Source organism: Eucyclogobius newberryi, unplaced genomic scaffold (assembly GCF_026437365.1).
Source record: "Eucyclogobius newberryi isolate DKJ021-1_F unplaced genomic scaffold, fEucNew1.0.hap1 SCAF_7, whole genome shotgun sequence".
NCBI classification, from domain to species: domain Eukaryota; kingdom Metazoa; phylum Chordata; class Actinopteri; order Gobiiformes; family Gobiidae; genus Eucyclogobius; species Eucyclogobius newberryi.
This window is the reverse complement of record NW_027316389.1, coordinates 14,567,573-14,588,985: the sequence shown is the minus strand read 5'-3', so window position 1 is coordinate 14,588,985 and position 21,413 is coordinate 14,567,573. Positions and strand designations below refer to the sequence as shown.

Below are 21,413 nucleotides of genomic sequence, written 5' to 3'. Positions count from 1 at the left end.
TGATGATCAATAGTTTGATATAACTCTAACGCGGTCAGAAGAAAACCTGCCTAACAATTGAAAAAAATCATCTGTAATAATGAGGCAATATTGCAGAGCTATACTAAATATGCAAAAGTTTGGTTTGTTTAATATTCATTTTATAACACCAGCCTTCAAGAAAACAAAAATAGTGTATATCAAAATAACTACAAGCAATGCAAGCCTATTTTATAACCTTAACTATATGTAAAAACTAGTACTTGTAGCACTTGTTTTGTTCAAATATGTATATGTATGCTTTGTTGAACATTCATTGCACTGCAGCAATACTGGCCTTTTCAGAAAAACACATTGCAGCTAGAGCAAGTTAGGTCAAATTACAGGTGAGGGATAGTTCTAACAAGACCTCAAAAGAGCAGTGTGGCATAAAAAATAGGTCCAGGCAGTAGCATTTAGACTGGAGGCGCGTCTCACCTGTATCCATTCTGAGTGTTGACGCAGGTTCCTCCGTTCAGGCAGGGGTTGGTGGGGTAGGAGGAGCACGGCCGGTGTGTCATCTCCCTGGCAGTACAACCACAAACAGCTGTCGTTGACACCTTGACGGAGACAAGGGACACGGCACCCGACTCCACCACGGAGGAGGAGTCGCTGACGGTTTGAGCGGTGGAGCAGCCGCCGGAAGCTCTGCAGTCCGTGTGAACGCACTCATCCACCTGCACCTGTTTCACACCCACCCGCAAGAGGGACTGCAGCTGTGGGGCGTGAGAGGAGAGAGAGCAGGGGAGAGGTTATGGACTGTGGGGGTCATGATGCGGGACGGTATCTTTCCAAGACTTTTGAGATGATGGGAAATCTTAAGTTTACGCAAAACGACGTAGTGCATACCAATGATTTACGAGTCAAACTGTGTCAAAATAAAAAATCTTAACAAGGACTAAATCAGGACCAAAAGAAGGCTGAATCAATAAGGAAAGTCATGGCTTAACACGCCTGCGGCAGTAAAATACCAGCTCCAAGGTGAGTTCCTTCCGAATTGAGAAAGGATCTTGGGATTGTTAAACACCCTGCGTTTTAGTAGTTCAGATGAGTACATTTGAAACCTTTGTTATCACAGTTCTTCTATTAGTACTGAAATGTTAGCACTACTTATTCACTTATTCAAACGTATAATTTAGAAGGTCTACTTAGCCAGAAGAATTCTTTCAAAACTGTACAGTTCTACAGGCAATAATATTAACACGTACTACTGTATTTCTTGGAGTACGCTCGACTTTTTCCGATAATATAAAATACTGCGTCTGTTAGATTTTTGGAGGAAAAATATTCTCTCTTATGCTTTCTATGACTCTTTTGTAAATCACAACAGCAGGTAGTAAAGCATGACATGGCAAAATTAATGGAATCGACAAGAAAACATGACAGGGCCAGGCGGATCACACTAGGACGTCAGTGTGAAAATAAGAGGGCAGATAAAAAGCACAGTTATCTCTTCCCTTCCCACTCCTGAGTGTATCACTTGATATACGAGCATTGATCTCTATCTAACAGACAGGATGGGATATGTACCTTCTTTTTATGTGCCGCCAGGACACCATGCAGTTTCTCTGGGTGAACGTAGCCATGATCAGTTAGCACATAGAAATGAATGTCCACTAGTTTCTCCCCACTGTCTTCGATGCTGAAAATGTTGATGCTTGCTGTTCTGACGGACAGTGCCTCCGACAGGAAGTCCCAGAACATCTCCAGCCTGCTCTTCCCATCGACGCGGGAGTCGATAAAATCTCTTGCTGTAATGCCTTCGGGGGACAAAGAGAGAAAGGGAACATGCTGTAAGAATGACTGACTTATCAATGACAAGTAAAGTGTTGATCAAAGTCAGCAGTCAGTTTCTTTCCATTAACGCCAGAGGAAGTCCTACATTTTTCTATATAGATCCGCGTCTATATCAAATAATCTGTTAATTCACTGATGATGTCAAGTGAAATAATGTATTTCCTTACTAAAAATAGTGTTTTGGAATGGTTTATAAAATATGATATTGTAACTGTATATTTCTACCACGTGTCAATAATATGCACAGGAGAATGTATGCAGAAGTCACCCTTAATCTCAAAAAATGGTAATGACTTTGAGACAGAGGCATTTGTAATAGCCTTCGACTCTGATCGCAAAATGGCTTTTAAATGTCAAGGACTTTACCTGACACTTTCAAATTGACCTTTATAACTCCAATTTGCTCAGTGAGACTGACAGAAAAATGAACACTCTCAACATAAACTTCAGAGTGTGAGGGAATGGAAAGAATAAGGAAACTATTACCGGCCAACAATGGCACTGCTTGTTTAACAATGCTTAGTAATGTTAAATAACGCTGATGGAAAAGGGTCGTCGTGACAGCCTGTTATTTTAGTGTTAACTGGATTGACAAGATGATAATCATTCAATAGAAAGTACCAATTTATCCATGCCTGTGGCAGAAGCTGGCTTTTTCAAAATTAGCTTCATAAAGGAATTTAACAACAACAGTGACAACAAAGAACAAGCGAGGAAGCTTTTGTGCAAAGGAAAATCCCATTACTTTGTGAAAACAACCATTACATGGTTTAAACTGCCTGGTCAAATGTCACTGCTTTCTTTTTGTCAACAGAAATAGACACAATCCATGTAAAAAGCTTAGTGTGCAAAGAATGGTGAAAAGGTGCAAAGAAAAAAAATTTAGTTGAAAAAAAACTTCTGTACAATCTGCTTTGTCAGACTGAGAAGACTACATGCTTTTTCTATACTTAACAAAGAAGTATAGTCTTGGCCTATAATAGCACGAACACCTTCACGTTGTGTAGAGAAGATACTGATAATTTATGTTGTATTTCTGAATCATACAGTACAAGGAGAGAAAAGGTCTTCGCCTACAAATTAGCACTTCTGATTAGATCATTAAGTCAAAAATGTTGAAATGATTAAAGTATTTGCTGTACGTTTCTTCCAGACGTTGCTGCATTCCAACAGAATGTGGCTCCGTCATTTTATTTCCATCATTTCTACATAAAGCTCGGGAAGCACGTATTTTCAAAAGAAATTGACTATCACAACAGGTGGCAGCAGAAATGTGTCATTTGGACAATGGTATACATTACATTATTTTGAATACAATTCACTTCCTCTGGTGTTTCTACCACTGACAGAATCCTTTGGCTTCTGTCTATCTTAGATTACCTGCTAGTTGCAGTGAGGCAGACGACTGGATAGCCTTTTCCTCCAGCTCCCTTATGTGTACTCTGACCCCAGACATCACATCAGGCCAGACCCCATCAGACACCCCGACTTTGAGCCAATAGCTGCCCACGGGAGTGTTCTCTCGCAGGGTCAGCTCTCCACTGCTCTGGTTCAGACTGAAGTACCTAGGAAAAGAAGAGAAGCGATAAGTACAAGTGGACGGCTACTGTGAGAGAAGACAAGACAAGTGGCTTCTAATGAAAGAGACATTGTGAACAGAAGAATCACAAGGATTACATTGGTGGACAGTATGTGCTTGAACCTGACCAAAAAAGACAAACAAATCTGAATACAATAGAAATTACTTCTACATAAACGTAATAGTTGTTATAGTAACTGAATGCGATTGATAAATAAAACAAGTATTCAATCAGCATTCCTAATCTGATCCAGAGGGTGTGAATACTGAACAGCTGCAGGTTCCTGTCAGAGTTTGGCTGTGTCTGTGTGAGTAGCTTTCAATTGAACAGCATCATGCAAGTGGAGTCAGATTACTTATGTTGTTAGACTTTGATCAGATTTTCCAGAATAGAAGTCACGATGATTAAAGACCCAACTGCAAGTGAACTGACATGTGCGATAGAACCAAATTGAAAAATGAGGAGTAACTGTTTGAAGTGCCGGTGTGAAAAGTGATTCCAGCCCAACTGCTGACTTCACATATGTTTTATTTTCCACATTCGACTTTGTTGGCAATTCTTGCACCGCTTTATTTCTTTAGCATTTGTACTTGGGCGGCACATTTGGAGATCAGCGTGTTTGCAGGAAGAAAAGATATGTATTTAACAAAAGAGCTCTTACTTGGCCGCGCTTGCCTCCAGTGTGTAGGTCTTGTTGTCCCAGTCATCCAGATCTGGGGCATATACCTTGCCTAGCACCGCATTAGCTATATTCCCTGTTGAAGGTAAATACACACACACACACACACACACACACACACTGATTACGTCTGGACAGAATCTGCTGATGCCCACAGTTATCTTTTGGTCCCTCTCTTCTTCTTATCTTGCATTCTTGTGTTCTCTGTTCTACTTATTATGCTCATAACTGTAGAGCCCCACTGCAGGAATGAATAGACTCTTGGTGCTCCACTTCAGAGAACGGGGAGCTTAAGGAAGCGCGGCTATCTCAGTATGGATTATGTTATTATCGACCTGCAGTGCCAGAGTACTGCAGCTGGGTAAACAATGCTAGCCTGGATGAATCACTGAGAGCCTGTTTTCCACAATTACCAAAACTGACATGTAGCTGAGTGTGCGATCAAAACCCTGACAAGTCAACGTGCTTAACTAACTTGCTTGAAGGGAGGGGAATCTAAAAAGACTTGTGATCCCTATCATAATAGGATGTTCAAATAGGCTTTAGGCACGTAAGACTGGCAAGTGGAAAACGCTGCGAGCTTGAGAGAGGATTTGACAATGATATTACCATAACAAAACACTCTGAGAATCCAAACGGAGTGCAATTACGAATTCCAGTCAACACTGCAAAGGTATGAGACAGAAAACTTTTCCTGCTGTAGTTTTCCCCACCCTATATTCAAACTCTGCATGCTGATTATTTGTTGGAAAAAAGGACAAGTCAAATTAAATCAAACAAAGCCACAACTCACCTCTGCGACTGTGCACATAAACATCTTTCTCCCCGGCCTGATGCGCGTTATCATTCTGGTCTCCAATAGTGATGGTGAGGGTGCTTGTGGATGTCATTGGAGGACGGCCGCTGTCAATCATTATGACAGGCAAATGAAAATCCCTCTGCCTTTCCCTGTCAAATCTGCGCAGGGCGGTGAGTGTTGCAGAGCCGTTCCCGTGGTCCTGGAGGTGGAAGTCGGTGGAGTAATGCGGGGGCAGGGAAATGGAGAAAGGAGGCCCGTGTTCTAGAGAATCCCGGTCCACAACATGGAGTAGATTTGTGCTGCTGTTGAGCCAGACCACTTGAGGAGCGGGGCTGTTCTCCCACAACACGGGCGCGTAGTCTGTCTCAAGCTCCGGTCCGTTGTCGTTCATGTCCAGCAGCTGCAAGTGGACCGTGGCACTGCCAGTCAAGCCTGGAGTGCCCCGATCGGTTGCCAAGACAACCAGATCGTAACCCGCCATCGCCTCCCTATCCAGCGGCCTAGTCACTGTAACCACTCCAGCCCGGTTGACTGTAAAATGTCCATATGGGTTGGACCTGGGGAGAATGCTGTAATAAATGTCTCCGTTCAGGCCAGAGTCCAAGTCAGTGGCTACAACTTGAATGATGCTAGTGCCCACGGCTACATCCTCGCACAACGGGGAGAGCAGGTGAGAGACGGGGTCAAAAACAGGGGCGTTATCATTCTCATCCTCCACCAGAAGCACACAGTGAATGAAGCTTGAAAAGTCTGAATCCTCCACTTTGATAGTGAGATTGAACCTCTGATCTGCAGCCTTCTCAAAGTCCACACTCTTCTTCAGCCTGAGTGTGCCCGTCTTGTCTAATCTGTGGCTAACCATGTAGAACTTCTGCTCCGGGTCTCCAGCCACGATGCTAAAGGCAACGTGGCCGTAAGTGCCAGCGTCAGGGTCCACAGCGCTTAGATCCAGAATTGAAGCATCAACACTGGCACTCTCAGGTATCCGGGCACCGCACCATTCCTCTCTAAACTTTGGCGCGTGATCGTTGATGTCCGTGACCATTATCGAAACAGTAGCTGTGCCGGTCATGCCGCCACCGTCCCGAGCCTCGGCGACCAAGTGGTGACTTTCAGCAGTCTCTCTGTCCAAACCCTCTGCCGAAACGGATATGGTGCCAGTGCTGGAATCCATAGCGAAAAGTTGCACCCTGTTTGCATTATAAACATTCTCGATAATCTTGTATGTCAAGATTGCATTTTGTCCGACAGCTGCATCGTCAAGGTCCACAGCTGTCATTTCCACAACAAACGTTCCGGGAGGGGAATTCTCTGGTACACTACTGTGGCAATTATCCGGAGCACAAGAGAAGGCAGGCGCATTGTCATTGATGTCCCACACATTGATTATAACATCAGTGAAGCCCGTAAGACCCTCGCCTTCTTCATCGGTCGCCATGACGACAAAGCGCCACACAGCGCGCTCTTCTCGGTCCATGGTGCGTTGGGCGTACATCTCCCCCGTCAGGTCATTGATCATGAAATGTGACTCAGCGCCCTGCCCGTGAATAGAGTAGCGGATTGCCCCCTGGTCGGCGTCTTTGTCTGGGTCCGTGGCCGTCACCTGCACAGATAATCGCAGCCTTAAGAAAATGGATATTCATTCACACAGTCAAAAAGCAAATTACTATTTCGTCTTATCTCTTTTCAGCTGTCACCTGGGTCTTCTTTGCTTCTGTATTTTTTCGACAGTCCTATTTAAGTGTTTGCTCTATTTCCTGACCACCTACATTAAAGCGGTGAGCTTTGATCAGGTGGGTTCCCTGCATCTGGCCTGGAGCAGCTCTGACGTTCTCGCTTCCTAAATTTCCCCACATAAAATAAATCACCACTGTCTCTTCAGCTAACCCAGACGATTATCCCATAATATTTCAAGTTACGATTGTGCATGAAATATGACCAAATTAGAAGCAGCAAAGATTTCAAACGCTACTTGTACAACATAAGTAGCTACCCCCCCCCCCAAAGGTTTTGGCAGTAGAAGTCACAGGGTTAATGACTCAGCTATGGATTAGTGTCATTAGTGAGAAGCAGCATGAGGAAATGGCCTCTCACCTGCAGCACAAACACAGGTGACCCGTCGAGCTCCTCCGTGACTGAGCCGTAGTACTCATTCATCGAGAACACCGGGGCTTCATCATTCTTATTAACCACAGTCACCACCACCGCCGCGTAGTCCTCCCACTTGCCATCAGAGGCCAGGACCAGCAGCTTGTACCTCTTCTGCTGCTCGTAGTCCAGAGGCTGTGCGATAAAGATGGTGCCCACTTCTGGCTCGATGTCAAAAACGCCACCTTTGTTCCCCGACGTTATCTGGTAGCGCAGCTTGGCATTGGCTCCTGTGCCCGGTTTGAGGGAATACATGAGGAGGGTAGGACAAAATATCAGAGGGTTTTCTAGCGTTTTCGACAGTAATTGTTTTCGAACGCTTATTCATTGACTAATCATTTTTTGGGATAATAGCGTGTATTAAAATGGATTACACATTGTCCCCACATACCAAAAATTCACACATTATTATCCCATATTTGTGTGATTAGCTTTGTTTTGATTTTGCTGTTGATTGGAGAAAAAAGTCTCCTTGTAGAGAACCATAATTTACTTTATTTCATCATATGCAAGACCGCAGAGACATGTAAATATTTCTGCTTGAGTTCGAGCTTTGTAACACCATAGACCTTTTATATGAATAAATGTTTTTAACGCACTAAAGCAGAAGAAGAAAAACATATAAAAGCACAATAGGGGATTTTTACAACAAAGGAACAGCATATTTCGAAAGGCTGCAGAATACATCTGGTTAAATAATGCTTTTGTTTTCAGATTATTCTTCTATGTTACACTGGTATAGGAACAGAGGGCTGTAAACACATGGGTATTACACCTCATTTCCTCCAAGACCTAAGCATAAGTAGGTTTTCATGTATTCCCCACTTGTTTTGATTAGTTAATTAAATGGAAACGCAATACCTCGTCTCTTCCACTTTAATCAGATACTAATTTAAAAAGTGCTGAAAAAACTAGAAAGGGTGCACAAGAGCAAAAAGCAGCATGCAGCACTCGAGTAGAATTCTCCAGGGAATGCTTTTCATGCCTGAGAAAAGGTGGTGGATATAGTTTAGCAAAGAGGAAGTCAATATCTGACCGTATCTCCGCTCTATGGAGACGGTTCAATCTGCTGCTTTTGCACTGGCAGAAGATAAGATGATCTCCTACTATATACAGTCCACACTTTCAATCATCCTGTTGCGCTCAAGTACCTCAAATCCCATGTAAATACACTAATCTGCACTATTAACACAAGCCGGGCTGACAAAGTGTTTCCTTGCCTCCCACTGTGAACTGGCAGGCTTACGCCAGTCAAGCCCTGGGCGGAGGTTCTTAAACAAGACAGATTGATGGTGGCCTCTTAGGCACAAGAGGAACACTATTGTAAGTTTAATATTGGGGGCTGGTGTTGTGCCACTGCTATTCATCATTAGTACAGCAGCCCAGGCTAAGCTGCACCCCCGCTCTCCATAAATACTTGATTAACGGACCCAAACAGGCTTGATGAAGGGATCTGAGGCTTCAGCTGCACTGAGCATGAGCAACTGCTTTATTGGTTAAAGTCCGCCCACCTACTGTGTGGGAGCGTGTCAGTCTTTTTGGAACATATGTGCTACAGTGCATTACAGAGCACTCTGATGACTGCTGCTAAATCGAGCACACGGCATGATTTAAGCTGCACATAGGGAAACACTGCTCGGAGGGTCACTTAATGAATATCCCTACAAAGAGAAATGTTTGCAAAAAATATGCCGACTTGGCAAGAACTCGTGGGAGGAAGAATGAGTGATAAGCTGCCAAAATATAGGGATTCAGGTGTAGAATGAAAATCAATGCGGTAAGGAAACTTTTTGTGAAAGTTTAAAAGAAGCTTACAAGACTTTCTTATTGGTTCTGGTTGGAGGGTTTTCATATCATTTAGGAAGCAGCTAAACTCAAATTCTCAGTGGGACCTCTCTAGCTCATTAGTCGTACCTTCATCCTCATCATTAGCACTAACGGTGACAACAGTCAGGCCCACATCTGCATTTTCGTCAACGCCAACTTCGTACAGCCTCTGAGCGAAGAGCGGTTTGTTGTCGTTCACGTCGCTGATGAAAACCCGCACATATGCTGTGTCTGCAGAAATGACAGTATTACATTAGATTAAACGTTAAACAGCACACCCACCTTTTCTGTATATGACTATCCGACATCGTGCACAGGCAAGGAGAAGTAAATTACTCTAACGTTTATTATTTTAACAAGACTGTTTTCACAAGTGAAAAACAGTCAAGGGCTGAACCTTTTAAACAAGGGTGTTTTGTCAATGAGAAGATACAGAACCTCTCTACAGGGAGGTTAAATATTTATAAGATGACAAGTGTTTGTGTCTTATCGTGCTCCCCTCATTATCCGGTTTATTTCTTTAGTCGGAGAGAAATGATCTACTCACAAAACACGTAGGTGACATGTTCTTTTGGCACTTCTGCAAAAAGAGAGGATTCTGGTGCAAAGTATGTTTATGCTCAATCCAACACTTTACCTCTTGTTATATCCCAGGGGTAAGGCAGGCAGACAGGTAATGTTTGCAGTGGAGATGAGCCCTTCTAGATGTGGAGATGGGTAACATAAAACCCGGCTAAGGCTCATTGCAAATGCTAAGCAACCCTGACAGCCCCACAGAGAGGGCTTTGCATCTTCAGAACATCACCCTTTACCCCTAATATCTTCATCACAAACATTTGCAAAGAGCCCATCTGGAATACACGTCAAATTACATCACGCTGGACACATTGGTTCTTCTGTGAGTGCGAGGGGGCCACGGAGAGGACACAAGAGACAAACTGTCTGCACTGGCCAAATATTGAACCACAAAAATAGAAGAAAGACAAAAAGGTATAGAAACAGGGAATATAGAAGGTATTTCACGTTAAGTCATGAGCTGCGGTGGCATGACTTAAATTGGTCATTCCTGGAAAATCAATCCCGACGTGTACATGATTGTGTACATGATTGTGGTCATTCTGTGCCTGTGCAGTCTGCTTAAAACACAGCAGAGGGAGAGGAGCCTTTATTACAGCCCTATGGGCAGGGAACAATGTTACTTTTATGGCTCAGCTACTGCTTTTGTAGAGGTCACTTTAGAATATAATATAACTTTGTGAGTCGTAGACTGTACATCACAGTCATATTTTTTAGGGTTGCTGGCTTGAATGTAAGCAATTTTGTATTATTTTTTGAAGATGAACTTGGTTGTATTCATAATAATCACATTGTTAACCTACTTAACCAGTGAAGCTAAAAGAAACACTGTATATTTTCTGTATATTAAAGGTCCCATAACATGCAAAATCGACTTTTCAGAGCTTTTAACCTTCTTCCATTGCTATTTGTGCTTCATATATGTACCCAGAGTGTTTTTTTGATTGATTCCCGCAGTTTTTAGCTACAGAACAGACTATATCCTTTCCTCGAATCTCCAAACTAACGGGGGGTGGTGCAAGACCGCGTCATAAGGGCAAGCACGCGTCACCATCCCTCCTCCCCCTCCCCCTTATATAGGCTCAAAGTAATGTTGATCTGAAGTTCTATCGTTTGTCACTCACTCGCGCGGCAGGAGCGGTGCACGGCGGAGCTAACAGCTGTGGGGGGCACACACGCTCTCTGAGACTACGTCACGGGTTGGGCGGGGGAGCCAGATCGCTCTTCACAAGGGTGGGGGCGAATATCAAACCAAGCCGTTTGCATTTCCGGGTTGGTGAGGGGGTTCAAGGTCAGGGTGATATTTCTTAACTATTATGTTAAGGGTGTTGCACAACCCTTATTATTATCAATTATACACTTAGGATAGACTAAGAAACGTGAAAAAAGCATGTTATGGCACCTTTAAAATATGGAGTACCTGAATTGGGTTGCTTGTTTTTCCCAGGGCGCGCCGACTCCTGTCCATCTTCAGACTGTACCTCCAAAAGATAGGAGCCGCGGGCCTCACGATCAAATACTGCCTCTGTGTAGATGATTCCTAGTACAGGGTCCACACGAAACAGACTGTGGTCACCACTGCTGTCACTCAGTAAAGTATAAGTGATCTGTGGAACACAAGAGACGGATCAAAAATGAAATGCATCAGTCTTAGCGCTTCTCCAAATGTCTCAAGCTTGGCTGGAGTTCTGGTGTTTTGGAATATGCAGAGAATATGCAGACAGCATTTATAACGTTGTTCATTGATTCTGTAAAAGTCTGCGATGTTTTAAATCCTCTGTGGTATATCATTATCTTTTTCTGGTAAGCAGCCATGTTTGTTTTGATACATAATGAGAACTGAGAAACTGAGAATAACTGAGAAACGCATTGTCCATATTATGGACAATGCGTTTCTCAGTTTGGCTAATCTGGCAATCACGGCCATCTGAACACTACAAAGTGTAATCTACACCATCAACTAAGCAACCAGCTAATGCAGTGAGTGGCTTCTCATGCCGTGTGCTTTAATCAAAGCTAAAGACGGTCCTTCAAAATAATAGAGTTTGTTCGGGCAGTATACAGGCATTCAAACATCAACTCTGAACAATAGCTTCCCACAAGAAGCCATTATGGTTTGGCAATCTACAATGTGCTTTGTGACAAGACAACAAGGGTTGAGCCAGACAAAGACAATGCTTATGTGTGACTGAATGGTTTGAAAAACAAGTGCATAATGGAAATATGAGCACAAACCTCTCCATTCAGTCCCAGGTCTTTGTCAAAGGCAGACACCTGCAGCACCGACATTCCAATCTGAGCCCCTTCTGTCACTGAGGCCTCGTAGATGGAGGACGTGAAAAACGGCACATTGTCATTGACATCTAGAATGCAAGACAATTATTTAGCATGAGGAAAACTGCTCAATTGAGAAATACAGCTTTCTGCAAACGTGGGGGACATTCAAAAGCAGTACCTGGTTCTCTAACAGTTTAATTGCTAACCTGAACTGTTAGCGCCCTTCAATTTATACAAGTCAGACTTATTATACTACAAATGTACCACAAAGAAACAGCTACATATTGAGTTACTAAAGTACCTGTGATGTTGACATAAACTATGGTGAAAGCCGCGAGAGGGACGGCTGCCACATTCTGAGCTCGTACTCTCAAAGAAAAAAATGGTGTAGTCTCATAATCCAGTGGTTCTGACACCAAAATGGAGGCTGACCCGTCTTCCCGGTTTGGAGAAAGGTAAAAACGAACTGGCATATTAGTTTCTGGAACCATCCCATCTTCCAAGTTGTAGGTCACCCTTGGGTCGCCCAGCTGAGAGCTTGCCTTGATGGTCTAGGAAAGCAACAGATGGGGTTTTGCATAACGCAGCGTTGAAGAAAAGACAAATGCATATATTATGAGTATAAAACTGAACTGAGCAAACACGGGGATCACAGGGTAAAGCTCTTGGATCTACTTTTTCTCAGCCTAAGCCCATGTAGCTTTGAAAATTCATTTGATTGACTCCCCTTGCACAGGGGCGGCGCCAGACATTTGGGCTAAGGGGGTGCTATTGTCTTCCATGGGGGCGCTAACAATAACAAACAATATATGAGTATTTTAACAGCGCCCTCCCATGGCTGAGTAGTTCAAAACAAGTTTAAATTAGTTAAGACTCTGGGCTTTATGAAAAGTAATGTAGGATTCTCGTTTTAGTCTCATTTGAACACTTTCGTGGTTTTAAATTTTAGATAAAAAAAAAAAAATTGACCAATGTTTTAAATTAAAGTTGGGTAATGAAGCGTTAAATAGTAAAATAAAAAATTCTGAGATTACTATAAAAATCTACTAGTTAGTTTTATCATAAAAAACATTTAAAAAAAAGAATTTCAAAAACTAACATTTGCAGTCCAAAATGTTCTGAGGCAAAGTAAAGACCTAAATGAATAACTTTAGGTCAAAATATTGATTTTATTTTACTATTGAGGGAGAGAATCTCACTTTTCAGGGACAAGCAGAAACATTTGAGCTAAATATGTAAGAGTATGACGAGCATATCATAGAATGTATGAAGCTGTATATTTGTATTTCGCCTTGTATTAAGTTCTGCATTCCTTGAATATAACAGATCAACTGAAAGCCACAGTCAGACTGATGTCTTTCCACTGATATAACTGTCTCTGTCTGCCCAAAAATCCACTTGCAGAGACTTTAGAGAAAAACTTTTATGAAATATAATCGACATGAATACAGTTTTCACATCAAAGGAAAAAATTGAATTAGATGAAGTTGTGAAAGTTGCCTTTGACATGCAATCCAATCAAATATAATACCGACAGGATTAAATGAACACAGTATAACCAACTTTTGGACTCTGCCAAGACAAGACACATTTATGTGTTTTAGGTGTTTTTTATGCGTATTTATAGCATACAAAGACAACACCATTTCAGAATAAGACAAACATTGTTAATTTGTTAAGAAAAGGTGAGGAAACAAAATGGTTGTGAATTGAAGCACAGGTCTTACGGCTATGGGCGTGTCTCTGGCGGTGTTCTCGGGTATCGTCACATAATAGCTGTCCTGCTCCCACTGAGGAGGCTGGTTCTTTACGTTGGTAATGGTAACAGCCAGCTCCACCGACGAGCTACGGTTTCCTCCATCTGTAGCCACGATTTCTCTGGTGATGTAGGCCCTCTGCAGAAACAACAGTGCTCCAGTCAGTACGGCGTTTTGTTGAAGAAGACTGAGGATTACTGTGTCACAACTTGTTAGAAGGTGTGTCATAATCTCATACAATTATTGCGTGAGAAATATAGAAACATAATTATCTCACAAATATTTACAATTGTGTCCAGTATGTGGCCAGCTTATAGTTACATAGACAGAGTGAAACCAAATCAGACAGACTAAAAAGCATTAGATAGATTTAGAAAGAGAAAACTGATTTAAAAGGAATGTGTGAGGGAAGGAGGGATCAGAGAATGACAAGTTTGCATCTTATAACATTTTTTTTTTCAGTTCTTATGATTAAACTATTGTGATGTGAATAATTACGTTTTTCTCTTAATCCTCCCAATTAATTAGAAGAATAGTAATGCAAATTGAAATGTGAACATAAAAGTAGTACAGTTAGCAATGCATTTAGTGAGATGAAACTATATAGTGCACTAAATAGTAACTCATGTAGATTTGTTTTCTGAGATGTATACAGAACAAATAATAAATAAATGTATAATAAATATGCATACATCTTTTCTTTCAGTCTTTCCCTTCTGGGCTTGCCTCAGCACATCTTCTGCCCCCTGAAGTGCAGTGAGTGACTGGGTTTAACACTGAATACTTCTCCTCCACGATCATTATAACCTATGCTCTTGCCCACTTAGAATGTAGTGTGTCGAGTACAATAAGCATGTTTGCATTAGGGTGATTTGAATGTTCTGTTATACCAAGCCAAGCTATGTTAATAAGATCAGATAAGATAAGATAATCCTTGATTGTCCCACATGGGGAAATTTCATTGATACAACGCAGGAAGATACAGAGGTAGATACAGAAGAAAAGAACAGATCACTTATAGGAAGTCTGAAAAACACTTTCAGTAGAAGATCTCCTATAAACAAAAACAAGATAACTCTTGTATCTTAAGGATACAAGATCGGATCCAGTACTTTTTATGGCAAACAATGAATTAAATGCTTTTAGTGAATTTTATTAGCCCAGTGTGATGTAAAAATGACGACATTTAATTCATATCCAGACATTTCTTTTGTTGCGTAAACAAACTGATATGAACCGTGCTTGACAAATTTGAGATCATTAAAGTGGACACTGCAGGGAAGCTGCACATTTTCTTAAGAGGCCATTAGGGTATGTTTTGTTTATCTTAATTAGACAATGTAAAACATCATCATAAGGCTCACATCAAGAGGAAAAGAGACCAAAAAAATAATAATGTGCCTTTTGGCCTGCTGAAGGTAATTGCATTTTACTGCCACAGCCCTCAGTGTGTGACTTATTGTAATGGCCAAATAGTAATTCAGTTGTAAGGTTCACCCATGAACTGTATTCTATCAATGCAAATTGCAGTCATTCTATTATTGTGCTGCAGCCGTCAGATAAAAGGATTCCCACTTTACTTTAAAACTGCTTTTTTTCTTTTTTTCTTCTCACCCTCAGAGTTTGAAACCACAGAATATGCCCCAAGAACTGATTTAAAGCAAATTACGGAAGGACTTTATGGCTGTCGATAGGTATATAGGTTTTTCCTTAGGGCAAATTCCAACAGAAATACAGTACAGCTGAACTATATAGGACCAGAATAACTGTATCTACTTATAACTTGGACATCAGACAGAAATGCTCGACTCACACATCTTTATGGAGCTTAACTCTGACATAGTAATGTAAAGATTTCCCATGATGTGACTGTAACCCATCTTTTAATCTAATTACTATTTAACCCGACAGTGAAATACACTTTAACACTCTTGGGTCATCTGACTTTAATTTTGCAAAAGATGGTGATGCTGTTCAAACTAGTAGTCAAAGAACTGTGTTAAATTATACAGACGACTATAGAGCCAGAACAGGTTTTCACTTTTTACATGACACTAAGTGTTGAAGACGAGTGCTGCTTGAGGAGAAAATGCACATCTTCTAAAGGGTTTGAATCAATGACATGAATTACCACTCAACCTTTGACTAATCCACAAAAGGACACGCCAGCGGAAAGTCACTAGAATGTGAAGTTGAATGTGGATGTGGGTTAACATGCCACTTTATTTTCCTGTTCTTTAGGGTGCGTTCAGACTTGACCAAACACCACATTAAAATTGTGACTTAACTAGTTTTAAATCTAGTTTTGACCAGTTTCTAACTAGTTAAAACACGTTAATCAGCTTATATTTTGAGTTATCCCAATACTCCACTGTTAATTGAGCATTAATAGTGTGTAACCCAAATTAAAATCCATGTGCATTGAAAAGAACATAAACATAATAGTTATACCAAAAGTGCAAAGATAATTAATTTAGTTTTATTTCATTATTTATCTAAATATATATAGCACATTTTAATTTAAAATATATTTAAAAAAGCTAAAAATGGGTAATACATATTCTTTCCAAAACAGTACATGTGGTAAAATGTGTTTTTCTTATTCCTGTAATAGTGTAAATGTTCTCTTGTGAAGAGAGAGAGAGGGAGCGGGGGAGATCTGACGAGGGGCCCGGGAAAGGGCGAGGTTAAGCTAAACATTTCTGTCGTTTTTGTAACTTAAAAAAGATTTGTGCCGTGGATTGTCATTTAGAGAATCCACTGTGAGTGAGTGTGTGCTAAAAGACAAGAAAACATCCTGCTTTTATCACTTATTACTAGTTACGTTTCGTTCTAGTATTTGATGTTCCCTTCTTGGATGCAGTTAGATGCAGTGTGCTGTGGTATATAGTGTATCTATCTAATGTTTTTAAGTAACTATACTGTAACATGCAGATACTTAAGAACAACACAGAATTATTATTTTTTTCATTAACATTTAAAAGCTGCAATTAAATCAAATGTGTTGGTATATGGTATTACGTATCAACAAATCACATTCTAGATTAAATTAAAGGTTAACCAAGGTTGTCACCCTTTTTTTAAAATAAATATTCAATAATAAATGGAGATTTCAAACTGTTTTAAAAATCAAATAAATGTCTTTGGATCCACAAAATGGAAACAAAATAAAACATAATTTAAATTTAAGGTCAAAATTCACATTTTTGAGTGTAAATACTCCAGGCATAGGCTATATATAGACCCACTTGGCTGCCATTATCAAATGTGTCCACTGGAATCCAAAGCTGTGAGAATCTATTTTTAATCAGTTGTTTTAGCCTGAATTGGACCCGCTACATCTTCTCTCAGTGTTCCCTTCATATGCAGTACCTCTGGGAGTATGCACAGCCCAGATTGGGAGGAGCAGACGCACAGAGATGGATCATTCATTAGTTTTGTTAACACAGACCCACAGACTAACACATGATACACACTGTATGTGTGTAGATGTGTGTTAGTGTGAAGAGTATAGCACTGGACTCAAATTATAACTGATATACATGGAATTAAAAAAAAACACTCTTCTCGTTTAATCATTCTTAATTTGAAAATTTCACAGACTTTTGACCAACTGGGACGTTTACTGTAGAAAATATTTGCCTTAATTTTCTTTTCTTTTGACATTTAAAAAGAAAATCCTGTTCTCTACCCGGTTGTATTATGTTTTTTGTGCAGTTTCTGTTCTGTAATATATATATACAAAACTGATTTATTTCATTTAAAAAAAGACTGAAGTGGGCACAGACCTGTGAGATGGGCTGGTTAACGAACACCCATCCCGTGAGTGGGTTGACCTGCAGATACTCGGGCAGCTCCAGCGACATGGAGTAAGTGATGGCTGCATGGGTGCCAAAATCATCGTCATGAGCAGCAACGCGCAAGAAGCTGGTCCCCACCAACGTGTCCTCTCTCAAGAAGTCTGAAAGGGTTACAATTCATATTTTAGAATGAGTTATTTGTGACCATAAATGAAATGAGGTTCTGTTGTTAATAAACAGATGAACTGAAAGAGCTTCAAAAAACAACTTAATTTTTGTATACATTTATTTTGCAATGTTCTCATTAAGTTTTCATTGCATGGCAGCTTTAAGATAAGCATCCTTTCTGTAGTTATAACACATTATTACAATGTTTTTGTCAAACCAATTTGTATAAAGGAAATACAATCTTCCTTCCACAATATGTTTGATATTCGCTATACAAACACAATGTTCCTGACCAGAGGTTACTTTTTTAGAGGCAGAAATGATCATTATCTAATAAGCTACTGCCACATATTTTCCTCTAGACATAATTAAGGCATATTTACAGGGATCACACATTCAACACATGCCCAATAAAGCTAAATGACCAAAATGAAAGGGGCATTTAACTTTAAATGAATCTGAACCCTGTTTGCTGGAGAGCTTTCTCCGGTGTCACTTATGAGTCAGTCTGAAGCCCGTAACCGCATGCATAATCACTGTCCACCACTTACACTCGTAGCGCAGATTCTCAAACTTGGGGCTATTATCATTCTGGTCGAGTATTTGGATGGTGAGCGTGCAGATGCCAATGAGCGGCTCCTCGGCCCAGTCTGTTGCTGTTACTGTAATTGAATACTCTCTCTGGCGCTCCCTGTCAAAACGTCTGGCTGTCACAATCTCTCCTGTAAATACACGAGTATCAGCAGTTACGATTCCCACCTAACACACATGCTCCATAAACATGAAATTCCCCTAATGAGAAAGCATTAACACATCCATAACATATTTATCTGTAATGCAGCTGTAACTGGTAAACAAAACACAGCATATGTTTCCACCAAGGGATGAAATAAATAGAGCTGCACAATATAATATAACGTAATTTCTATCATATTAAGATATTTTGTTTGCTTTAGTCTTTATTTGCCAGGAATCTTGTACGAATCTATTATTCTTGCAAAATAAGATTTAGCTACTGGTGCTTTCCATCTGCAGTCCCATGGCAGGTGCACACAACAATAAAACACATAAAATAAGCCTATTAAAACATTGGCTCGTTATTAACATTAGCTCATGATGATACATAATAACATTTTACCATTTCAATTCATTTGATGCTTTTAAGACTAATATTATGCATGAACTGTATACATCGCAAGAAGATTAATTCATTGCAATAATGTTCTTTCGGGTGGTAGAGAAAGGTTTATACTTTTAATGGAGTATGGTAATGTATCTCTATCTGGACAATTATTTTAAAATCAAGACATTTCAACTTCCATTTTTTAAGATTTTGTTGCCGTAGGCTTTATTGACAGGAAAGTTTCCCCATTGTGTGGACAAATAAAGGCTATCTTAATTGCAGAGTGAAATGGAGAATGAGAGAAGGGAGGACATGCAGTGTTGAGTCAGGAATCGAACTCACGAAACTGCGATGGTCTGAGAATCTCGACTTTATAAAGCTTTAGCTAAACTGATGGATAACACAGAATAGTTCTATCAGATTCCAGAAATTCCATAATAAACACGTATGAGCATGGAGAGATTTGCCGTTTTAGGTGAGCGGATGATCAAATATAAAATTATTTAATTAAAAAATATCATTATTGAGTATATCATCTATAACAAACACTTAAACCTCAACCAATGATAATAGACATGTTTAAAAACTCTTTTGATTGCCACAATATCATCTGAATACGTAAATAAGTGGCATTATTGTGATGATAATAAACGTCCCTGAAGTTAGATAAAGTAGTATCTGCGACTGAGGTCTTTGAATAATACCTGTTTCTGGGTTTATTCTGAATGCAGCCATTGCACTGTCTCTGTGCATTAAGCCGTATTTGACTTTTCCATTTGCTCCCTCATCTGCATCCACGGCATGCACTTGCAACACAAACGTCCCTGTTGGCTGGTTCTCTTGCACCATGGCCTGCTCACGATACTGCTGGCACTGAGATAGAGAAAAGGAAGAGCAAAGACACAGTAAGGGGAGGGGAGAGTTGGGAAGTGGAAGAAAAGACAATATAAAAAGCACCGCTACAACACGGGAAAGCATCATCGGGACATTTAACGCTAATGAGAACAAGATTTAACAAGAATGCGCAAATCCCGAACCCCTTTGAAGAGACTGAAGTGAGCAGCTTTGTTTGAGTCAGGAACCCAATACATTCCCTCTAATGAACATGCGCTCCAGTATAAAAGCCGCTGCCCTCTTCAGTGCTGCGTTTGTGTAATCAGATATAAATGCTCGCGATTCCTCCAACAGAATGACCATGAAATATGGAAAACAATGCGAGGAGGAGGAGCAGATGCACGCTGGGGGAAACCAAGGGAACTGGATCAAAGCAGTGCAAAAATATCAAGACCCATCAAGCAGGGCAGAGGCTTAGCTTATGCGGCCTATATTTTCTTTATTCATATTCATCAGATAATCTCCAATATATGGTCGGTGGTTGTGCGCATCTTGTCAGAGGACAGCGAGACACGCGACCCGGCCTAAATCCACACGTGCGCGCCTCATGGCCAAGTCCAATTAAGAGGGAAGTTAATTAAACAGGTATATGGTGTATTGTGATGATATTACACTTTTTTGGTGGTGAATTAATTGAAATCCCGATGGAACGCCTAAAGATAGAGTGGGTGTGCAGGCTAATCAGAACTCATGGGAAAACAGAGAGAGAGAGCGAGTGAAAGGGAGAAGGAGGGAGAGAACGAGAGAGAAGGCGCAGGCCAAGGAAATGAGAACACTGGGACAAATGCGTTCGGAGTGGCAAAGCGTGTGAGAATTAAAGAAATAAAAAGAGAGCACAGAAAGGCGGATGGGAGACAAAATGTAACAATATTCAGTGAGCGTGTGTTTTGGGAGAAGGGGAGGGGATGGAATGGGGCAAAACAAGAAACTGTCAGGTATTATAGTATGACTGTGCAACAAAACAAAACCATAATAAAAGCCTCGGTTCAGAATGGATTGAATGGTTATACAGATGTTTTTACAAATCAGAGTTGTCTTTCCATTGCAACGTGCAGCTGCCATCTCCTTTATGAAAATTTGACAAATGTCCCCTAAAAACAAAAGACAAGATTTTCCTCGAGAAATACTTAAGCACCTGGAAGCAGCATTCTTACTTGTAAAAACTGTGGTGTGGGTTTTAAGAGAAACCCAGGAGCTTTTAGGATTCGTTGACCGTTAATGTAGATGATTAACAAGACACAGGGCAGACCAGCCAAGCAATAGCATTTAGAGTTGTCACTATACCAACAATTCAAACTCGATTTTTGATAGTGAGGTTAAAAAAGACAAAATAATAGCTACTTAGGATTGATTCAGACATACTTTTTTTTTTCTCATTTGGTTGAACAAACTTTGCCCAGTTACATATGACCTGCCATTGTGTTAATAGCTGAAACAATATATAGTGCTCTTTGTTTCATTCAGGTTAACAAACTTTGCCCAGTTACATATGACCTGCCATTGTGCTAAGAAATAGAAGTATATAGGGCATCCAGTGATCCAGTGGGCATCGTTTTAACTGACAGAAGAAGTCCATACATTCGGCTTAGCTGTGGACGCTACATCAAGAGTATGACAGTAGCTTCCTGCCATTATGTTATTTTTACTTCTTTAAACACAGAGGGGCAATTATTTCACACTTTCGCATGATAAAATGAGGTTGCTTATATTGAAATAATGGTAATTAATGGAAATAATTCACGCTAGGGAAGACATTATATTAGTGCGACATCAAATACATTTGCTTCACAATGTTAAAAGGAATTGAGTGGGTCATCTTCAAAGTAGGCTTGACTCTTGACTAGAGCAGTGAAGTTATATTTTGCATAACTGAGAATTAACATTTTGAAGGCTTTTATAGTTCCTGACGGACTCATGGAAGTAATGTAAGAAGTACAAAATGGATTAATTATGACTATGACATGTTTTCC

The 21,413-nt window shown here is 40.5% G+C and overlaps 1 protein-coding gene across 2 annotated transcripts in view; it reads right to left on the bottom strand.

Moving 5' to 3' along the window:
• The window catches only part of LOC140348459 (neural-cadherin-like), a 96,951-nt gene that overhangs the window by 25,878 nt on the left and 49,660 nt on the right, over positions 1-21,413 (bottom strand). For both annotated transcript variants that reach the window (XM_072434395.1, XM_072434396.1), the window contains exons 9-22: positions 19,254-19,422; positions 17,978-18,148; positions 17,247-17,419; positions 13,429-13,596; positions 12,003-12,252; positions 11,660-11,787; positions 10,845-11,031; positions 8,936-9,079; positions 6,968-7,251; positions 4,868-6,476; positions 4,057-4,150; positions 3,196-3,380; positions 1,549-1,778; positions 457-734 (exon numbers count right to left, since the gene is read on the bottom strand). In XM_072434395.1, coding sequence (XP_072290496.1) covers positions 457-734; positions 1,549-1,778; positions 3,196-3,380; positions 4,057-4,150; positions 4,868-6,476; positions 6,968-7,251; positions 8,936-9,079; positions 10,845-11,031; positions 11,660-11,787; positions 12,003-12,252; positions 13,429-13,596; positions 17,247-17,419; positions 17,978-18,148; positions 19,254-19,422 — 4,070 coding nt within the window. The remainder of the gene's footprint in view (positions 1-456; positions 735-1,548; positions 1,779-3,195; positions 3,381-4,056; positions 4,151-4,867; positions 6,477-6,967; positions 7,252-8,935; positions 9,080-10,844; positions 11,032-11,659; positions 11,788-12,002; positions 12,253-13,428; positions 13,597-17,246; positions 17,420-17,977; positions 18,149-19,253; positions 19,423-21,413) is intronic.